Source organism: Grus americana, chromosome 8, assembly GCF_028858705.1.
Source record: "Grus americana isolate bGruAme1 chromosome 8, bGruAme1.mat, whole genome shotgun sequence".
NCBI lineage: Eukaryota > Metazoa > Chordata > Aves > Gruiformes > Gruidae > Grus > Grus americana.
In genome coordinates this window covers 22,810,660-22,831,438 of record NC_072859.1, presented here as the reverse complement: position 1 = coordinate 22,831,438, position 20,779 = coordinate 22,810,660, and the positions used below count along the sequence as shown (strand labels likewise).

The window sequence follows — 20,779 nt, the reverse complement described above, 5'->3', positions numbered from 1 at the left end:
GAAATAAATAAAACAAGGTAAATATTATTTACCTTTTGAAATATTCCATAAAAAAAGCTATCCATCCCTGGGGGGCATACGCTTCTCCACATGACCCTGCCTTGACTAGAGATGTCTGATGACTTGCAGAATGGAGTTTAGCAAGATCTTCCTTACCTGGAATAGGCAAGGACAGATCCTGAAAGGTCTCCAGGGTTACAGACAGCTAAAGAAGAAAACAAATGAAACAAAATAGAGTTAAGCTTGAAGAGAAACAGCAATTGAATTGAATTGTGTAAAGTTCACCATTAACTACTAAGTCACTGTATAACTAAAAATTTGACTAGGTAGCAAATTAATTATAAATAAGAAAATCTAAGAATTCATTTTCTAAAAAAGAGGAAGAAAAAAATTAATATTTTAGAGTGAGCTTGCATATTGTTATCACTGAAACTTTCTTCTTAAGTTGTTATTAATTATTTGTCTTCCTACTAGTCGTGCAAAGCACTATGATTTTTGCCGCAGGCTCCTATTATACGAGGTAGTTTCAGAAAGGTTCAGCCCATTGTTTTGACAGTATTTTACTTTGACATTATCTTGACCTGATGTAACTGGACATGCTGCAAAAGAGACCCAGCTGTGCATTTTCTTTCTCCCATGCTGGATTTAGTGATCACATAGTCACAGAGTAAAACATCAAACTTTAAAAATTCTTATTTGTTTTTTGAACTTGCTCACCAGATTACCCTGAGGTCTCTGTATTCTTAGATCTAAAGCAAGGGAAGCAGTAAGGGCATGCAACTGCATCAGGGTTAGGTTTAAACTTGATGTTGAGAAACTCATCCCCAATGCAAAGATTTGGATATCCAACATTTGATACTATTGCTTTGAAATTGAAGTGGTTCACTAGACATGTTTAGGTAATTGACTTTTTTTTTTTAAATGATCACATGTGCTGTTCCAAGTAATTCTGTGAGCAAACAGTATAGAAAAAATAATCAACTGTTCCTATACTGCACCACACCTTGCAGTAGAGGACAACTTCAGAAATCAGTTAATGATTCATATAACCTGTAAAAGTAAGTGTCTTTATCTGGATTTTTTGAAAGACATGACTTTACTTAGCCTCAATCTACCTGATAAGACTGTTATAGGAGTATGATTGGACTACCATCTTTTACTTTGTAAGATTATGTATCTGAGAACTTACAACAGTACCAGGTATGCATTAGGATATTTAGAACATTACTTGCAACTTATCATACCTAAGTAAAGTTGAAGAGCAAGCCTCCTTGTCCATCCTTGCTATAAACCAATTCTCAAAAAGTTATTTTTCAGCTCTGAGTAAATATCCAGCTCAATGAAAGCTAGCCAGCCTAAACACAAAATCCTGGTAGTAGCTGCTATGACTATTTGAGTGACAAGTATGAAACAGCTAACCTTCTGAGGAAATCTGCCACAGAAGAAAAAAGTTACCAGAGAATGACCGTATTCTTAAAACCGTAAGTATTTGTATTGGGGAAAAAAACACATTAAAAGCTAGAACTTCCCCTCCTTACTCACCCGATCACAAGTCAAGCACTGTACTGAGCTTATTATAGTCCCATCAAATATATCAGAGATAACACTCCTGTACTTCTTGCGCTTCTTCCTTTTTGGTGACGATACAGTTGAAACTATAAAATGACAAAAAGAAAACACAGAGTAATCAAGATACAGTGAATTCTAATTTCCTTCAACTTTACATAATATAATTAGAGATCACACATATTTCAGACTAAATTATGAGACAAGCTCTGTTTTCTATTTACTAAATATTTCTTAGAAATTGCACAACCAGATTACTTCTAGTACCAGGCAATTCATGTAGGTTACTCAAGCAGTTTGCAGGGGACAAACACCAGAAAGCTTTGCCTCTGTTTAAGTAGAACTCAAACTGCTGGTCTTGAAATCTACAGCCTACTGCTACGAGATTCATCTTGGCAGGAATCTCCCAAGGTATAAACTTAAAAAGGCACATTCTATCTGACATTTAATTTGATCACATCTTTCCAGGAAGTTTTAACCACGTTGGGCTGAAGAACTCATACACAAGCTTATTGTACCACAGCACTGACGACAGTGGGTTGAAGTAGACTAAATTTACTACAGAAGTCCAGCCTAACAGCAGCTTATTAAAAAAATAAAAAATCTCCAAGCCAATAACATGTGCTCCCCACACAAATCCACTACTAACTAGGTAAACACACCAGAGTAGTCTCTTGGGCTCTATAGATTGCTGGAATGGTAGGCTAAAAGGAAGACCACAAAACCTCTTCTGGAGTCAAGAGACCACTCAGAAGTCTTGTAGGAGTCAAAGGCAACCTCTGTCAAAATACTGACAGCCAGTAACAAGATAGGCAGTGAAATGTGGAAATAATTACAGTGAAAAGGAAACTGATTTACTCCAATAAAGCTTTCAAATAGAACACAACCTCCCAAGGTTCCTTTGTACATAAAGAGTTTGCCCATAAGCAAATACTCTCTTCTCTCTACTGTCCAGCAGTATTATACATTGTCTCTGTAGCATCCCATACCTAGAAAGATGTTTAAAATAATAGAAAAGTCTGAATTCAAAAAGCATCTCCAGCAGGAAGAACAGCTGTTAGAAATAATCTGAAAAACCCTCTTTTCCACAATGCATCAGATATATTTTATCTATCACGGACACAAATTGCCTCATATAGCCTTTTGCCCAGGATTCTCTAAGGTTCCTTTCAATCACTTATTTTGCCACTAAACTGCTTTAAGATGATTCTAAAGTCTTCATTTATCAGTGATGTGGAGGATGTGCTGTATTTACCCACACTAACAAACAGCAGGAAGAAATGGAAGACACTGACAAGCAGGGGCATCTTAGAACTGTGGCACCCAACAGACACCACGTGCTTTCAGCAAGGGGGGAAGTGGAAGAGAAGAAGGGAATAGGTGTGTTGTAATTAGTATTAGCCCCGAGACACAAGTCCTAGCACACTAAGGAATTCCCCTAGCGTTATGGGGAATTAAGAAGAAAAAACCAAACCACCTTGTGAGCTTGCATATGGCTGCCACACTACTCTCCTAGTCAGTTCTACTGTGTACATATCTGTTTGCTCAATACTCAGTAAAGATGACCAAAAGTTAAATTATTAGGGAGTGACAAATATCAGTAGTCTAGATTGGAAGAGATCTTTGGGTATCATCTGGTACAGTCTCTGTTCAAAGCAGCTCTAGTTGAACTTTGGAATATCCATCTCCAAGAACCTCAGGATACCTCTGGGCTCCTGCTTCTGTTCCAGTATTCAACCACTCAATGGAAAGATTTTTTTTCCTTCCATCTAATAGAAATGGAAGCAAGTTGCAGAAAGGAAAATTTCTATTTGCTGCATGGCTTCAAGAACAGTCTGGCTCTGCCTTCTCTATAACCACCCATAATGCTGATGACAGCAGCAGTCCCCCTTTAGCCTTGCGTTCTCCAGTCTGAACAAACCCAGCTCTCTCAGCCTCCTTGTTCCTCTCATACTAGGAGGCTTGGCTCCAGACATGTAGTACCTCTTCTGAAAAAACTCACTCCAGTTTGTCTAAAGCCTTCCTGTAATGGTGAAGCCAAAACTGGAGACAGCAGTACAGATGCACCGTCAAAACTGCTGAACGAATGAACCAAGGAGGTCGATGATTTAAGTCCATTACATCATTGTCATTCAACATCAATGCTAAAGCATTAAAAGGATAACATGAACATTTTCAGAACTTGGACAGCCTGTTGACTGAAAGAGAATCACAATATTGTTGTTGTGGGAGTTGTTTGGTTTGGTTTAATACTAGCCTTAAAAGCATGTTACAAAAGACAAGATTTTATTAAAACAGTCAACTGTTAGACTAATAAGGGGAAAAAAAAAAAATCATGTATTGTTCCTCATGCCCTAAAGCTGCGCTGTCTTGTATCTAAAGGCAATAGAACCCTAACCATTCTGGATGCTGATAAACACATCATACTACGCAAAGTGCCAAAAGAAATACTCTACACCACAATGATAGTAACCACCAGAGAGCAGCTAGCATTTTTACAAGTCTATCTACAGTATAGGTACACATGGCTCCTTAAACCTTAATAAATTAAAATGCTGACTTATCAAACTTCTGCTGAAGAACCAATGTACATATTGTGACAAGCATTACCCTTCTGTGGCTACTAACTTCTCCCACATTTTCCCTCTCTCCAAAGCAGTGCAATTGAAAAAGTTGTCTAAAAATATTCCTTTCTCCCAAAGCAGAGGCAAATACTATTCATGCCTCAAAGGAATTAGAATTTTACAGAAGGAAAGGGAGTCTTATTATACGTCCAGCTTATATAATATTCCCTCTCCCCACTGGGGATTGGGGATAAAATACCCCCCAAGAACAACACTGCATTGCTATGCAAGACACAAGAAACAACAAACAACAAAATGAAAACTGTAATTCAGAGCAATTCAGGACCAGGAGGGAAAAATAAAGGGCACCTTTTTTGTGGACTGGTGCTAGTGAAGAGCACGATGAGAACGATTTTGGAGGACTGCTTGATAAACGTGTGTTTATCCCTTCATTTGATGATGGGGTTTGGGCTGCAGATATATCATTCATGTTGACATCATTGATGTACTCTGCAATAAATACTTGCATTATTTCATAAATTCTACCAAAAAGTGTACTGCAGAATGAACAGACACAATAGTTATGGAATTTATTTAACCACACTGTCAGGTCACTGGACATTTAGGAATGAAGCACCATTTCAATTCACATACCTTTAAGTTAAGAATAAACCCAAACTCCCCCCTCTTCTGGATTATCTGAACCCTTAGCCAGTACAAATTTTTTAGCTTTTCAAGGCAATTCAAATTGAATTCAGAACACCTAAACTGAAAAAATAAATTAAGAAGGTCCACTGTTTACAAGTAAATCCACCTACCCTATTTGACATACACTTCTCTACTGTATTCTATAATTCATTTCCACTCACACAGATATTCTGGCTAAGAATTTGACTATTTCAATTGCGGATTAGTAATGCATTACCCGAGAATCTGCTGTGTATCTGTACTTTGACAGTTCCTTGATTATTCAAAAATTCAGTGGTCTCTGAAACAGTACTTGTGTCTTTTTCCAAGTCTTCCATAGAATTTGCTCGTTTAAGCTTGTTGCTTGGTATTTTTTCTTTCTGCCAATCTTTGCACGTAACTGAGTTATCATCATCCTGAATTAACATGGTTGTTTCTGCAGGATCCTCTAAGACAGGTTTGAAAATAGCATCATTTTCTGTTTTATCACAGGTACCACAGGATTCACGGGGCTGAAAGCCTACATCTGACTGGCTCTTGTCTTCTTCCATACTCTCTTCAACGCTCATAGGCTGGACATCTTCCAGTTCTACAACTGGTTCTTTAAGTTCTTCATGAAGCAAATCCATTAGACAACGCAAAAATTCTTGTGCATCCTAGGATTTTAAACAAGTTTTACAATATTATTCCATTTTATTTAGAAGATATTAAAGTCCTATCAGGAAAAGATACAGATCACTAAAACAAAAAGTACAGCTAGCCGCTAAAGAAGAGTAAGGTAAATTCCTCTGTCCCAGGTGTAATGTTCAAAAGAAATTTAATATCCAGACCACATATTTGTTTCTTGGATCCATTTCTTGCATGTCACAAGTAATCTTATCATACAAGTTTCCCCCAAACCACTTCAATTCCCAAAAAGCTTATTTCAACAACTTTAACAAAAATACTGCCATAGCTAAGTAGAATGTTAAATGTAACTCAAGCAACTACCAACAGCATGGTCAGACTCCAGTTTTGCTGGTAATGGAACATTTCAGGCACATTTTTTTAAAAGCCTTATACAGTATCTTCAGCAAAGCAATCAGAACCTTGCTTTCACTGGGCATGGAAATACTTTATTAAGAAGTATTATGGTGTACTTAGCCCATCTTTCCAATTGCATCATACTGTCAACAAGATCTTAATTCTTCTTCTCAAGCCTGGACAAGGTTCCTCAACTATCAGTGTTTCCACAAAGAGCTGTCAAGTATTACTACAAGCCTAATCTGTGTTTGGAAATATCTTAAAAGGCACCAGATTTCAACAATCCATGCAGTAGCTTGGTTCCTGGCAATGGAGAATATCTAATAAAGCAAGCATGGGAGAGAACAATAGCTTCTTCTTGGCATCTACTACTGCTTCTATTTTCTCATTTTCCTTTTTGTATTTTGGTTGTTCATAATAATAATTTTTGCTGCTCAACATTCCCATCTATCATATTTGCTGCTCAACATTCCCATCTATCATAGCAATTACTTATTAAGCTCGCAACTGGTGACTAGAAAACATTCTTTTGCTTAAAAACTACAACTAGCAGATTTGAGGTTTGGGTAATGAAAAAAATCTAGTATGACTATTTGCTGGTAATCCTTTTACAAAAAAAAAAAAAAAAAGACAACTCAAACCTTGAGATGCAGATTAATAATAAACATTCTTCATTGAGCAAAAGAATTCCTTTTTCTCCCTGAATATTGCACATGGCTGCCCAATTGGCTGCTCAACTTGCGAGGATGGGCAATAGGAGAGTGCCGGTCATGAGAGACCTGCTTTGTTTTAACCGTTGCCATGAAACCTACTAAACATACAACTGAAGTGTGATCCAGGCAGAACCTAAAAAGGTTCTCATTAAGTGTTGCTCTGCATGGAAAAAGACATTCTCATCAGTGTTCAAAGCTGCAAGAACAGAGTTTCCATACAGTTTCTTTTTGGTTATCAAGATTGATTTTTGTACTTTTCCAGAAATTCATGTGGCTCAAGAAAATCATGAGTAAATTAAAAAACATTGAGATTACTATTTAAACATTTACTTTGCAGCTACATGCAGCATTTGAACACTGAAATGTGTTCCAATTCTCTACTCCGCAATATGAAACATGCTGAATGAAACATCAAAATTCTTTTGAATAACAGCAGATTCCTGGAAGATATTAGTCAGCTTTTCTAATTACAAGGTTTAAATTTTTTCTCCAGCCCAAAAGCTTTTAATAAAGTACTGCAAACGGTATGAACGCAGCAAGACACTCTATGGAGGATCAGCTGAAGAATGCTGTTACTATATAATAATCCATGCGCCTCTAACAAGTTACCAGCTTACAGTTCCCACAATACTGCTTATGAAACACACAGTGATGAGTTGTGGGGTTTTTTGTTTGTTTTTTCAAAAGATACTAAATGAAAATTGGATACTTCTTATGGTTTTTAAAAATTAAATACCTCATAGATGAATATAAAAAATCTATTATATTATTTTTTCATTTCTGAACACCTTTATTTTGTTTTCTGGAACTGCTCAAATATTAGCAGCATTATTTCACACAAAGGAAAAGTTTTAGATATGTAATATTTTAATTTTCCTGAAAAAAGGGAAAAGAAGCTATTTTCAGATGTTGAAGGCCTTTCAAGAATTTGATATAAACAAACATAAAGCCTGATTTAATTGTTGATGGTTCAGTTTCAGATGATCTACATTTGAAGCATATAAACTAAAGTTTATGTTGCATTTGCCTTAAACAAATATAGGAAACATGGTATCTTAAGCATTACATTTAAAAATAAGAGATAACTTTATGGCTTAGGCAGATTTAAAAGACATCAGAAAGTTTTACCTGTTGAGAGTAGCCTCGAAACATTGGATTAACAGTTTTAATTCCTTGAAATAAGCCAGTAGGAACAACAGAACCAGGCCTAAAGAAAAAAAAAGTTTCAATTATATAAATATACACAAAAAGCAAGCATTTACGTGGAATTTTCTATCTTTACTGGGATCCCAGTTTTACCTGCAACTGAACTATAACACATCTAACACCAACAATATTAATCTTAAGCAAACATAATATTGGTATTGAATAATTAACAATACAATTTTTTAAAAATCTGTCATCCAACAGAAATAGAGACTGTATCAAGACTTTTATGCCACATTTCAGCGAATCAGATGACAAATCAGACATACTGTTGGCACTATGCACAATTACTGTTTCTTTACCTTTGTACTTGTATTTTGAAGTTATATTTTCTTAGACAGAGGTAACAAATTTCATATAAGGAAATAAAAGAAATGGATAAAACATTGATACGGAATGAAGGACACAAAGAGGATAAAGTAGTTAAAAATTTTAGATGTATTTCTGGCAGATATAAACTTATTTTTAAAAGCTTAATGCTACTTTGTATAGTGTTTATCATCTATTTCTTGTCAGATCTTCCTTACTACAATTTACATCAATTATTTGTCCTATCTTTGGTAGATATGGAAAAGAACGGTTTGCCAGGAGAGTTTAAATCCTGCAAGTTAGTCTTTCCTTCCTTAATTCATAGGAGTAATTCTGTGATATACGTAAAATAAAAAGTAGAAACCTAGGACAGATTAATGCATCCTTCATGACTCAGGTTTATTTATAATAATTTCATCACCAAAATGATGCACTACCTGCTTTTGTGCCAGAGTTCCGTCATCAGCTTGAGGTAACTTTTACAAATTGCCGGTTTCTTATCTGTTCGGGCTAAGCCTCCACAGTCAAGAAAAAAGTGCGTCAAAGGTGGGCTGATTAAGAAGAAAATAGTGGGGTTTTTCAGGTTGTTTCAAGTTTTCAAAATACAAGAGGAAATCTGCATTTCATACACAAGATTATTAAAAAAGTAACACTATTATGTAATTGAACAATTTAATTTTCTACATCCTTCAATGCAGCAACCAAATGTTTCCTAGTAGGACAGCTTCAGCAGTACAGCAACACTGCTCCTCAAACATATTCTGACATTTCTTAAAGCACCGGAATTGTCTAACGGGATTCAAATTCAAGGCAATTCCTACTAGCCATCACAGAAGTACACATGTAACTACTACAGCACAATCACCATAAGCCTAGTCCATAAATAGCATCTTAAACAAATCTTTGCCCTAGAATCCAATAATGCCACATTATGTTTGTAGGTAAATAATTTATACTTAAATGATTATTTGTTTACTTCATGCAGTGTTGCCAACTCTCAGACTCACTTTTCTGCCTTCAACCCCCCTTTTGAAGGCACAATCCCTCATACAGATTGGACCTATTTTTATCCAAGAAAGGAGACATCCCAGCATACTTGCAAAATTTGGCATTTCTCAACAGAATCATTTCCTCACAATTAGATGCCTTGTCCACTACTTTACCTTCTAGAGATTTGCCTCAGTTCTCCTCTCCCTCAATAAATGATCTCAGCGAGTTCTAACTTAGCCCTGTATCCTGTCTTGGACTGCAGCCAAAAGCAGATGCACACAGTAAGCAGGTACGATATATGCTCAAGTACTGTCCCCACCTAACCACTCTGAGTGCAAGAAACTTCAGAGTTGGACAGTGGTTTTGTCTCTTCAGCTTTTGCAGATTTCTCCTTCGTGAACTTGTCTGGTACCCTTATGTGATGAGAAGATTTTGTATTCTAGCCATTCCTAGGATGACTTAGCATAGAATGTCCTAGATGCATTGTTTATAAGAACTGAATCTGGACCTTTTGATCTTAAAATGTCTCTCTTTTTTAATTAGGGTTTATTCTTATGCATTTCCTTTGGTTTCTTCTGTAGCAGAAAAAACACAACCCACAAATTTAATAGCTTTTCTCCAATTTTCTTCTAATTTCTAGAACTGCACGTATTTTTATTTAGGACAGTGAGGAATTAGAATGAAACAAGGAAAAAGCTGAGTAGCCCATATACCATAATACCTTTTTTTTCCCCTCTCTTTTCCCCCAGATCAGTGACACAATTGTTTGCAGTATATAGGACTGAGATTTAACAAATACATATCTTCTTTCATGGTAATGCAGCCCTTCAACATCCTTAAGTCCCATCTTGAGAAAATGCATGTATAAGCATATATATAATTACATTTACAGCCATTTTTCCTTACCAGTTGGAGAGAGCTTGCAAAGCTGCATTCATGTAACAAGTGTTTCCAATATTTTTTAATCCTGTTAGACCTGAAAAACAGAATGAATATTCAGCAAGTCTGTTAATCAAGGTCAATACATTAAAGAAAATATTTCCTAGAAAATATGTACTAATTAAAATACTTGTGTAACACTTCTGATGCCAATTATAACACAGAGTTGTAACTAAAAGAAACACAGGACTCCTAAAGGAATACTAATCTAACTAGAAGTAGTAATTAAGTGTTTTGATTTTGGCTGACTAAAACACTTCAGACAAGTAGACTGTATTTCATCTTACTAACTTTTCATGTTTTATGACTGCTGCAGATTGCAATTTGTTTATCAATATTTAAGTTTTACTTGAACTTAATGATTTACCTGTTCAGTTAAATTGTTGCTACGCTGCACTTGTAACTGTTAATCATATTACCAAAAGCTTCTCAAGGAAGATTTCATTCTTCTGTCTCAAGTTCATGCTGGTAGTCAGATTACACTGAACATTCAAAATCTACTTAGCATGTGATTATCCCAGAATCAGAATTCTAATTACCTATGATCAGTCTTTTTCTATGCCAATTACACACCCTTATTTTTATACAGACTGCTCAGTTTAGACTTCCCCACAGAATTTATTTTCAAGCCCAGATTGTTTCCTTTCTTTACTGATATCCACGTACACTTGTTCCACACACATAAAAGTTACAATTAACATATATTCTTTCAGTGATTATGGAGTCATGAAAAATGCTGTCTACGTATTTGAGGAGAGGCTATTTAATCAAGTCATAATTATCATATGATCTCAATTTAAAAAAAAACTAATCTGAAATACTTGCTATTCATAGCTACTAAAGTGTTAAATTAACAGAGTAATTAATTTCAAAATAAAATTGCTTTTGTGTGAGAAAATAGTAACATTAATAGGCAAAGAATCAATAAGACTGGAAAACTTAAAATATTCAGCAATCAACACTTGGCTCTATGCAATCCTTGAAGTATAGGAACTACCCCAATTGTCTTATTCTGGAAAAATAAAACTTACTAAGAGGATCCTTTTACATCTAAAAACCAGTTTGGTTACTTCAGCTGAATTTTCTAAAACAAAGAACTTAAAAATGAAGTTTTAAAAGGTTCTTCTATCTGTCTGAATGTAAATATAGTCCTGCTTTCCACATGTGAACCTGCACTCTGCCCTTCCAATTTCTGCTACAAAGTGGATAGTCATTATTACAGAAATTGGAAAGTAAGAACAGTCATAGAAGCTTTTTCCTTTAAATTTGACAAATGTATTAACACAGCCACATCAATATTACTGGGAACTCTAATGCAATTCTACTTGTGTATTACTTGTATACAAGTTACATTTCCAAAAATATTGATAGGACAAAATGATACACAAGTACACACATCAGTAGGAGAAACTAACTGAGAATAAAACACATGGTTTAATGATTTAAGGGCAGATGGCAAATTAGTGGGGTGGTGACATATCCAGAAAGACTGTGCCAGACAACAGAAGGGGCAGAGTAGGTTTTTTGGCCAATGCCAGCAGATTTAGGAAAGGGAAAGCTAGTAGTAGATCAGTAAAGGAGAAATGAGATCCACAAATTAGAATAACTCATATCATCACTGATAAAAAACAACCTGCCTTGACATACACATTGGCATCTCAAAAACAACAGCTTAACAATCTGCTGGTCAGATTTTTCTGAGAAAATGGTAGCTAGAAATATTTTCTTTACTAACACACACATCCTTTTTAAAATTATCAATACCAATTTGAGACATGTAAGAAATAGTAACAATTACGTTCTTTTTTAAACTGAGAAATTAAGGCTTCACTGTTTGGAGTTTCATCCACTCTCATTTTCATCTTTACAATAGTTTAATATTAGGGTGAGTAACCTTTTATACCTGAAAGTTTGGCGGTGCATGAAATCCATTACTGAAAAGGAGAAAGCAAAACCCCAAACCCCCATGCTGGGATACTACAGGCTCAGAAAAGTGTTACCCAAAATGCAGGAAAGCATTCAAATCGGGAACCTTTTAGGACAGGAGAAAACATCAGAACAGATTTTATAAAAAAACTACTTTTACCAGAGTGGCTAAAACACCAGCTACACCAAACATTACTCCAACATGCTTTCTTATTTTTGTTGCTGCTTGCACAGGTGCACTACATTTATCACCGCAGCCTCTGCTCTGAAGGTAAGTAAAGATTGCTGCAATAAAGGTGAAACTAAAAATAAGGAACTTGGAGCAGAATAGGAAACAGTTCCACTTATAAGAGAACTAGTATATAGCTGGAGAACAGTTGGAGACATACACATGCGATAAAGGGCAATGGATTTTGCTTTTATTACCTCTAGTCTTTAACTCATCTTCTTCCACTTCTATGTCTAAGTCATCAAATACAGCTGCTAGTGGAATCTTCAGTGTGGGATTACTAGGTATTTTAAAATCCTTATAAGGAGAAAAAGAAAAATGTATATTTATTGTATTTATCAATTTTATTCTTCATTGAGCTTACGTGTAATTTCAGCAACAAATCTAAACCTGAAAATATGTGAATACATTTTGAAATCTCACTAAAGTGAGAACAACAGGATTACACAGCCACCCTGAGAAAGTTTACTTAAGAAAAATCCCCATGTTTTTGTTTTCAGATTAGCAGTGAAAACATTGCATGATTTTATGACAACGGCTGAAGAATTTAAACAAAGCAAGTTTTAGTATTTCTTTCCCTTGGATAACAACAGTAAGCCAGCACTGAAAAGCTAACACAGTAGTTATCCCATAAAAGTTAGTGTATATGTTTTTGATATGCCACCAGATGGCTCACTACGTTTAACAAAGACAAATTAAACTGTTGGAAGCAAAACAGAGTATTAAGCAGGCAGACATTTATTGCATGACAAGCTCCTTTTGTAAGCATACAAATAGAAGTTCTAAACAAAATGTTTGACAGACTTTGTAAGTCCTAATGATTTTTTCTGTATATTATACACATTTCCTTGGAAGATTAAAACAGGTTAAGTATAATAGAACAGAAGTTCAGATGTCTGAATCCAGCTTTATATCAAGTTGCCAGAATTTCTGGACAACAGAAATAAAATTTTTAAAAAATTACAATGGTACTATTCCAATTGATCTGCTTGCATTTTATGAGAAAATGATCAGATTATGTTCATATTCAATACTAAACTTAGAAGTGAAAACATTAAAGGATATTTCCTTTCCACATATACTGAACCCCCCCCATCTTTCTGTCCAACCTGGGCATCATGATATCTCTTCCATAGCTCTATGCCTCAAAAAAACAATTGTAGAAATACCATATGTGTACTTGTGTCAATTTTAACTGAGTTACCTGTCATGTTTATATAAATACATCAAATATGCAATAAAGAAATAAAACTTTTTTTTTTCCAGATACATGCATTATGCCAATTATACTGAGGAAACTGCAGCATAACATCTTTTCTAGATAAGTGTTGTCTTAGAGAAAGTTATCAGAGTGAACAGTACTGATGCCAGTGAAGATTAGTATAACCAGGCAAAGATGACAAAACAAACCAAACATAAACAAACATTACTGAAATTGCAGGACAAGACAAGCAAATAGCATATTTCAAAATTCTCTGTATACACCTGCTTTTCTCATTCTTTTCCTCTAACTTGTCTCCAGTACTAGCTAATGCTTTATTCATCTTACTCTTCAGCTAGTATGTTAATTGTTAATAAATGTGAAGTTAGGAACAGCCAAGAACTTTTATAAAGTCTTGTCTTTGATGCCATAATCATATAAAACACTGCAATCTTACGCATGTGTTTTACTCAACTAACATCAGCTTCCCAGATACTGGCCATATTTTTCTCCCTGGCATACTTATACTCCTTGGCAATCCTAACTGCCATAGACCACTATTAGCATTCTCCTGATTTCTAGTTTGATACATATTTTCCACATGAATCTAACAATTTATTTGTCACACTACACCAAAATTACACACATATATACAATATATACAAGTTACTACTGTCGACTTAGTAAATTCTTGCATAGTAGTAAAATTCTTAGCTATTGACTGAAAGGATTGTCAAGCACTGGAACAGGCTGCCCACGAAAGTGGTGGAATCGCCATCCCTGGAGGTATTTAAAAGACGTGTAGATGTGGTGCTCAGGGACGTGGTGTAGTGGTGAACCTGGTAGTGCTAGGTTAATGGTTGGACTTGATGATCTTAAAGGTCTTTTCCAACCTAAATGATTCTATAATTCTATTCAGGAGTGTTTGTGTATATACAATGAAAAAATTTTCCCACACACATATACATACACAAAAATCAAGACCTTTTCAGTCATTTATCAAAACTGAAAATAAGACATGTTTAAACCTCTGAAATTAAGGTATAGGAAACCCTTTAAGTGTCTGATATTACTAGCTGAATGAGGTTAACAACTAGCATATATTTCTCTAAAAGTACTGTACTTGTATGAATTTGTATCTTGGGCAACTATACATACACATGCTAAGGCATTCTGCCGCTCCCTGTAACCTAGCCAGCAATTACTGTAATGAGTTTTGTAAATAACATTTTCAAGAGCTGACAGAATGGGGAAGCACAGGTAAACTATTCCAATCCTTAAATTTAACCCTGTGCTTTTTCTGTAACTTACCATTTATTGTAGATTACAAACAATTAGACAGTAAGATGAAAACAGTATTCCTAGGAAGCATGCAGTACACAGAGAACAGAGAAGCTGGGTGCTGTCTTTTTAAAGAAATTTTATAAAAATTGAGTAAAATTAATAGAAAGTTCAGCTACAAGAAAGGAGGAAAAGTCAGTCTCTCACTTGAGAGAAGACACAATGTTTACAGCAAAGCTACAACTGCTTTTGTTTCTGAATTAAAAAATACCTGCACACTATTTTCTTGTGCTTGGTGAGACAGTCTTGCATTTGGTAGTGGAGAATGGGATCCTAATTTTCTATCCAGGAATACTTCCTTACTACAGGCATAACACCAAACACGGAGTGTAGTAAGGTTGACTGTTAGACAGTGTTTTGTCTCCTAAAACAACAAAAACAAAAACTGTGATTCAGAAATTTGGAATAATTAAATACTGCTGCATGCAAGCTAGAACAGAAGTATTAAATTTCTAGATCTTTCAATAATGACACAAATACGTATGTTAGAATATTAAAAAAATAGCAATTCAGTTACTGAAGTTTTAGCACAAACTATCCAACACTCATTTTTAGTACAAGTCACTCAAATTGGCAACAAGGTATAATCAGAATCTAAGCGACTGTCACATCTGACATGCCTCTGCGTAATTACAAAAATGAGAAGAAAGCCTGTTGTCAGAAGTGTTACAATTCACAACAAACCAACTTTCCAGGCATGTCTGCTATAGGCCATAACAGCAGCCACCTCCTCTACAGTAAGGGTAGTGTTTATTTCTATTGGCTTGCGGTAGGAAATTCAAACTATTGAAGAATCAATCAAAATAGTAAGAGAAGATTTTTAGTTCAGTTACAGTAAGAGGTGCTCATATCAAAAGAAACATTCTAGACTCAATTAATTCTTGTTGACAGCTTCATACTGTGAGGCAATATAAAAATTTGACAGATGGAGAACATTTTTACTGTTCTGATCTTCATCGTTCTTTTTTTAACCTCTTTGCTTACTGTAAGATTGTGTACACAGTTGCTATCATCCTCCAAATATTTCCACTAATCCTTCCTGTATTTCTTCCTTGTATGTCAACACCAGCCAGGTTTATAGACAATGAGGGATTTGCTAGAAATCAGAAAAATACTACAACTGCTGCAGGATGCCCAAGTTCCTCCTTCCCTCATTTAATAAGGCCTTCTACAAGAATAATGTTTTTTATATGAAATGTGGGCTACAATTTAATTAAGTAGCCCTCCCCCTACTAAAAAACATCAGAAACATCAGATTACATAAATATCTCGGACAATTTTAATCATGGGAATATGCTTGATTCTGCAGCTTCAGCTGCATAAATAATTGCAAATCTCCAGAGCAACAGCTTATTAATTTTTTTGAAGTGGACACAATGAACATGATTATTTGTAGTACAGGGAGCCTTGCTGGTGGAAACTGGAGTAAGCAGAGATAAACTGATTCATGTCAACCTGTTTCTCTCATTTTAGTGAGTTTATTGAGAATTTTACTGAAAAAAAAAAAAATCCAGAAGAGGACTTACTATCCAGAATTTAAAATTAAGTAACAAGAAAATCAAGACAAGGATGTCACTGACAGCAAGCAAACTATCCATTCCCTTTCTCTTACCTGACAAGTACATAACATTGCTAGAACAACATGTAAATCAGGAATAATCTACCGTAGAAAGCCAAGAGGTATAAAATTGTAGGCAAGAAATTCAGGGACCATCTGTTCCCCAATTGCACTACAAGCAGCTCGTTTATATATCTATTGTAAAGGCTTTAGAACTGTGATTATTCAGCTTAAATAGCTTACCAAAAAAAAATTGTATTTATATAGATTTATATTAATGCACTATTTATTTGTACAAATACACACTCCTCACAAAGCCCTGCTTCAAAAAAAAGCAGGAGTGATGGCAAAATGCAGCCATAAGGTGTACTTCTTATAAAACCCTGGTATACACTATTTGTTCATTTTAATATTCACCAGGGATTTGGGTTCTTCTAGTATTTTTAAGGACCAAAAATTGCTCAGTGTGGAATCTTAGATGTATTTTCTGATAAACAAACTGTAAACTGGTAGCAAGAATTTCATTTAATCGGAAAGTGAGCAATTCTGAAATGACATGTTAATAAAACTGCCATCCCTCTGTCCCCAGTATATTTGTTACAATAGAATGATACATCTCACTTGCTTCATTTTGGCAAATGTGCACAGAACAGACAGTGAGTTTAAGACCCAAACAGATGCGCTCAAGCTGTCCAACCTTGCCAGAACTTGGCATGCTGGGGAACACTGTGCACACACTTCACTGCTCCTACCAAGCTGGATCGAAAAATCAGGACAAAGCAGGAAAGGATATGCTCAGCTCAGTCTACAGGTTCTTCATCTGTAGCCACTGGAACAGGGAGCATAATGCAGAAACAAAGCACCTGTTTCTGGTAATTTATACTTCCTATCTTACACCTGTTCAGCTCTCATCTTCATTAATCCAACTTCCCTCCCCTTATCCACCAGGCAGCCACAATCTTAAGAAGTTAGACTGAAGTACTGAAGCACCTCATATAAGCTGAAGTACTTCAGAATTCTTTTGTCCACGCATCTTGAAAATCATCAGTAATTGCTGTTCCTTTTTTAATTTTCATCATATTCGTTTAAGGAGCACAATAACGTTAGAATTACATAAATAATTATGCAGCTGCACAAAGACTGTAAACTCACATTCTCCTAAATTAGTAAGACCTGCTTCTACAGATGAAAAACAACCATAGCTAATCAAACTTCCTAACAGTTGTGCTAACACAGATTACTGACTTCACTAAAATGAGTAAAAGAAGTTCTCTAATTCTACTTCACTGCTTGAACTAACTGTATTTCTAGCAAATACACATACCTGGGAATGGGTGGTACTGTGATCAACATGGGATTCACCACAGCCAACATATGTACATCTGTTCTGTTGAGCAAGATATGAAGTATACAGAATTAAAACGTGGCATCAAACAGGTTTACAGAACAAGAATAAACTGCCAGTCCCTTTAAAATTCACTCAAATTTCAAACTTGCAGAGTCCTACACAAACCAAGAGACATGCACAGTAAGTGTTAAAATAAATATCACCTAAAGCAAATTAGAATGCTGCAAAATTTAACTCAACTCCTCTCACTGGTGGGCAGTGTTAGACTTTTAATGCATTTTGATATATTTATTCAGATTAAGGTCAACATGTATTTTTTACAAGTCATGATTTGGTAGAGATTGTTAGAGAAAATATGAAATTAGTCCAGTGTCTAAAATACTGAATTGCAGCAGCCTTGGAACATGACACATTTATACAAAAAATGCTTGTATGCCCCTATCTGCAGTGCCGACTTATCAGAGTATTACTTCACAATTAGTTTTTTCACCTTTAAATAAGAGTTTCCAGCACTATATGGTGAAGTACTTACTACATTGTAGTTACAACATGCAAAATAATTGTTGATTTAATTGTGCTAATTGCAAAACATATTTGGCTGAGTTTAGTGTGGAATCTTGCAGCTGCCAATCTTCAAGCAATTTTCATTAATTCCTCATTTGCATGAGTCAAGACAATCACATAAGAGGGTACAGCATGTTATTTGTATAACTCTCTAAACACATTAATTTATACAATCAAATAGCAGCTGAACACAGCCAATTTTCTATATTAAATAATCACAGATATTGGTTAAGTTACAGATAGTTAACATGCTAGGATCTCACCATGTTTTTCTACTGAAAAAGGTGAAGGCGAGATGCCAATTCATCCAAGAGGAGATATATCACAGCATGACACTAAGCATCCTACTGCAGTTAGAAACTCTCCTATAGAAATGTTGGTAGGAATTTAAGTTTTTCAGTAGCAGTTTAAGAGCTCTAAGTGACAAATAAACACCATGTTTTAAGCTTCACAGCATTTCCCCATCTGCCAGGCTGATGCATGCCTGAACACCTCTTCCTATTCCCAAGAGGGTTTTTATATGCAATTAAACTTCAAGCCATCTAACAAAAAGACATTAAACACTGTTTCTTTCCCCCTTCATTTCTTTCTCTTATTCACAGAGGGAGCAAAATAATCTGATGTCTTAACTGTTACCATAATCCACTTAAAAGAAAACTAATGAAGTAGATTTTTAAAAATACTCATACATACACTTAAAGGTTGGCATCTCAGCCTAGATAGCTTCCCGACAGGACTTAGACAAATGTTGCCAAGAAATTAAGTCAAGCCTATAGAGCAAAATTTCAGTCTCTAGAAACAGGTGTATGTCTGAAGAACTCACAAGACATTTTAAAAACTAAATTAGCTACATACTTTCCTGTTGGTATCATATCAGAAGCAACATTTTCAGACCTTCTTGGTTTAAATACACTGAAAATTATGGGGTTTGTAGATGGCATGTAAAGCAAAAGCATATTTAAGAACAAACTATATACAGGGTAAAGACTACAAAATTCATACAAAGTTTGAAGAATGCTCATATATGCTTCTACAAGTTTCAAAATTAGATTTTTTTCTTTGTTTTGCTTAAGGATAAAAAAGTCAGAGTATGCATTTTTATGCTGTAAAAAGTCAGCATTTACTGCTAGATGTTATTACTACAAATGCTAAGACAGTCTTATAAAAATGTAACTTTATTAATTCAGGAGTAATATTATTTTTTTCATATCTACAGACTTAGGGAAAACATTAAAAAACAAAATCCTAAGAGCTAAAAAAATACTGTAATTCAAGAAGAAACCTTAATATGCTACTTCTAAAAAAAAAAATCTCATTTTGAACACAGTATTCTTAAACTACAAGGAATATGTACCCAATAAAAGGTAAAGAATTTTAAAAATAGAAAACTGCACAAGAGGTTTTGCTTTTAAATAATAACCTAGAGAAACTAATTTAAAGAACTTCATTATAGTTGTTTCTTCAAAAAATACTACCAACTTTATCTACTAGAAAATGACCCTAATACAGAACAACAGAACTTACCTCTAAGCATGCCCAAAGGTTGGGTCCTCTGACTTTACAGTCCTGACAAGTGCCCTATTAAAATTAAGCACACGAACGAAGCATTATTTAATTTACTTTCACCAGTAAACCACAAGTTTGAGATAAAATGAGAAAAAAATACTGTAAAGCTCAGTATCAACTGAATAATTTTAAGACAGAAAAAAGAATGTCTTGATAACCAACTCAGTTTTTGTTTTGCTTCACATCATCTTAAGATCAGCATATTTTTCTAGTAAAACCTTGGATCTCTGAGTTTTCATCTTAAACCAAAGATTGTTCTTCTAAATAAAGCATAAACACATATCATATATCACATTATTATAAAAATCCTCAAAATTGGTCCTTCCTATCAATTTAACATAAAAAGAAATGAAAGTCATAGAATTTGCAATAACTACATACTCCTATTTGCAGACTGTCAACGGTACTTGCAAAAGTTTACCAAAAAAAAAATGCAACACTAGAGAAATGCTACACCCCGCAGCAGCAAGTTAACTGTTACACTTTTCACAAAAAAAAATTTAGCACCATGGACAGAAAAGGTTTGGCTTTTCATCACCTCCCAGGGACTATAATGGGTTACGAGATCTTGCTTTGTTCACTTTATTAATACTAGCTGGAAATCAAGAGTTCAGGTAGGGGAAGTTTCTCAAACTGTGGCTCCTCCATCAAAAAGTGAGCTGTTATCCAAGAAAAACTTAAGCATAAATTTCTTTGTTACAGTTTCTACTTAAAGTCAAGTCAGTTGCACTGTATTGCATTAATATTCCAAATAACTAACTGCTACAATGGCAGTGCCTGAAAATAACGTTCAGCTTGGTGTTATGCTAAGTCTTTTAACTAATATTCTGAATAAAACATTACTTGCTTTGAAAATCGCTGCTGGGAAAGGTACTCTAAAGTACTGAAAAATACTTTTTCAGTTTTATCAAGTCCATAATTCTTCCCGTACTTTGTTTAAACCTTACTATTCCAGTACAGAAGATTTTACCCATGCTTAACACCTAAATGCATCTTATAACTTATAATACACGACAAGATATATAGCTAAAATAAGTGACCAGCGTTCA

The 20,779-nt window shown here is 34.9% G+C and overlaps 1 protein-coding gene across 11 annotated transcripts in view; it reads right to left on the bottom strand.

Annotated features, from left to right (window-relative positions):
• USP33 (ubiquitin specific peptidase 33) overlaps window positions 1-20,779 on the bottom strand; it is a 44,038-nt gene that overhangs the window by 16,913 nt on the left and 6,346 nt on the right. For 5 of the 11 annotated variants that reach the window (XM_054832993.1, XM_054832987.1, XM_054832992.1 and 2 more), the window contains exons 3-13: window positions 19,689-19,742; window positions 17,577-17,639; window positions 14,906-15,058; window positions 12,350-12,449; window positions 9,965-10,034; window positions 8,506-8,619; window positions 7,682-7,760; window positions 5,056-5,473; window positions 4,500-4,640; window positions 1,543-1,655; window positions 34-205 (exon numbers count right to left, since the gene is read on the bottom strand). In XM_054832993.1, the coding sequence (XP_054688968.1) occupies window positions 34-205; window positions 1,543-1,655; window positions 4,500-4,640; window positions 5,056-5,473; window positions 7,682-7,760; window positions 8,506-8,619; window positions 9,965-10,034; window positions 12,350-12,449; window positions 14,906-15,058; window positions 17,577-17,639; window positions 19,689-19,742 (1,477 nt within the window). Of the gene's footprint in view, window positions 1-32; window positions 206-1,542; window positions 1,656-4,499; window positions 4,641-5,055; window positions 5,474-7,681; window positions 7,761-8,505; window positions 8,620-9,964; window positions 10,035-12,349; window positions 12,450-14,905; window positions 15,059-17,576; window positions 17,640-18,427; window positions 18,530-19,688; window positions 19,743-20,779 lie in introns of all 11 variants that reach the window. The other 6 variants (XM_054832988.1, XM_054832989.1, XM_054832995.1 and 3 more) reach the window with 3 other exon arrangements.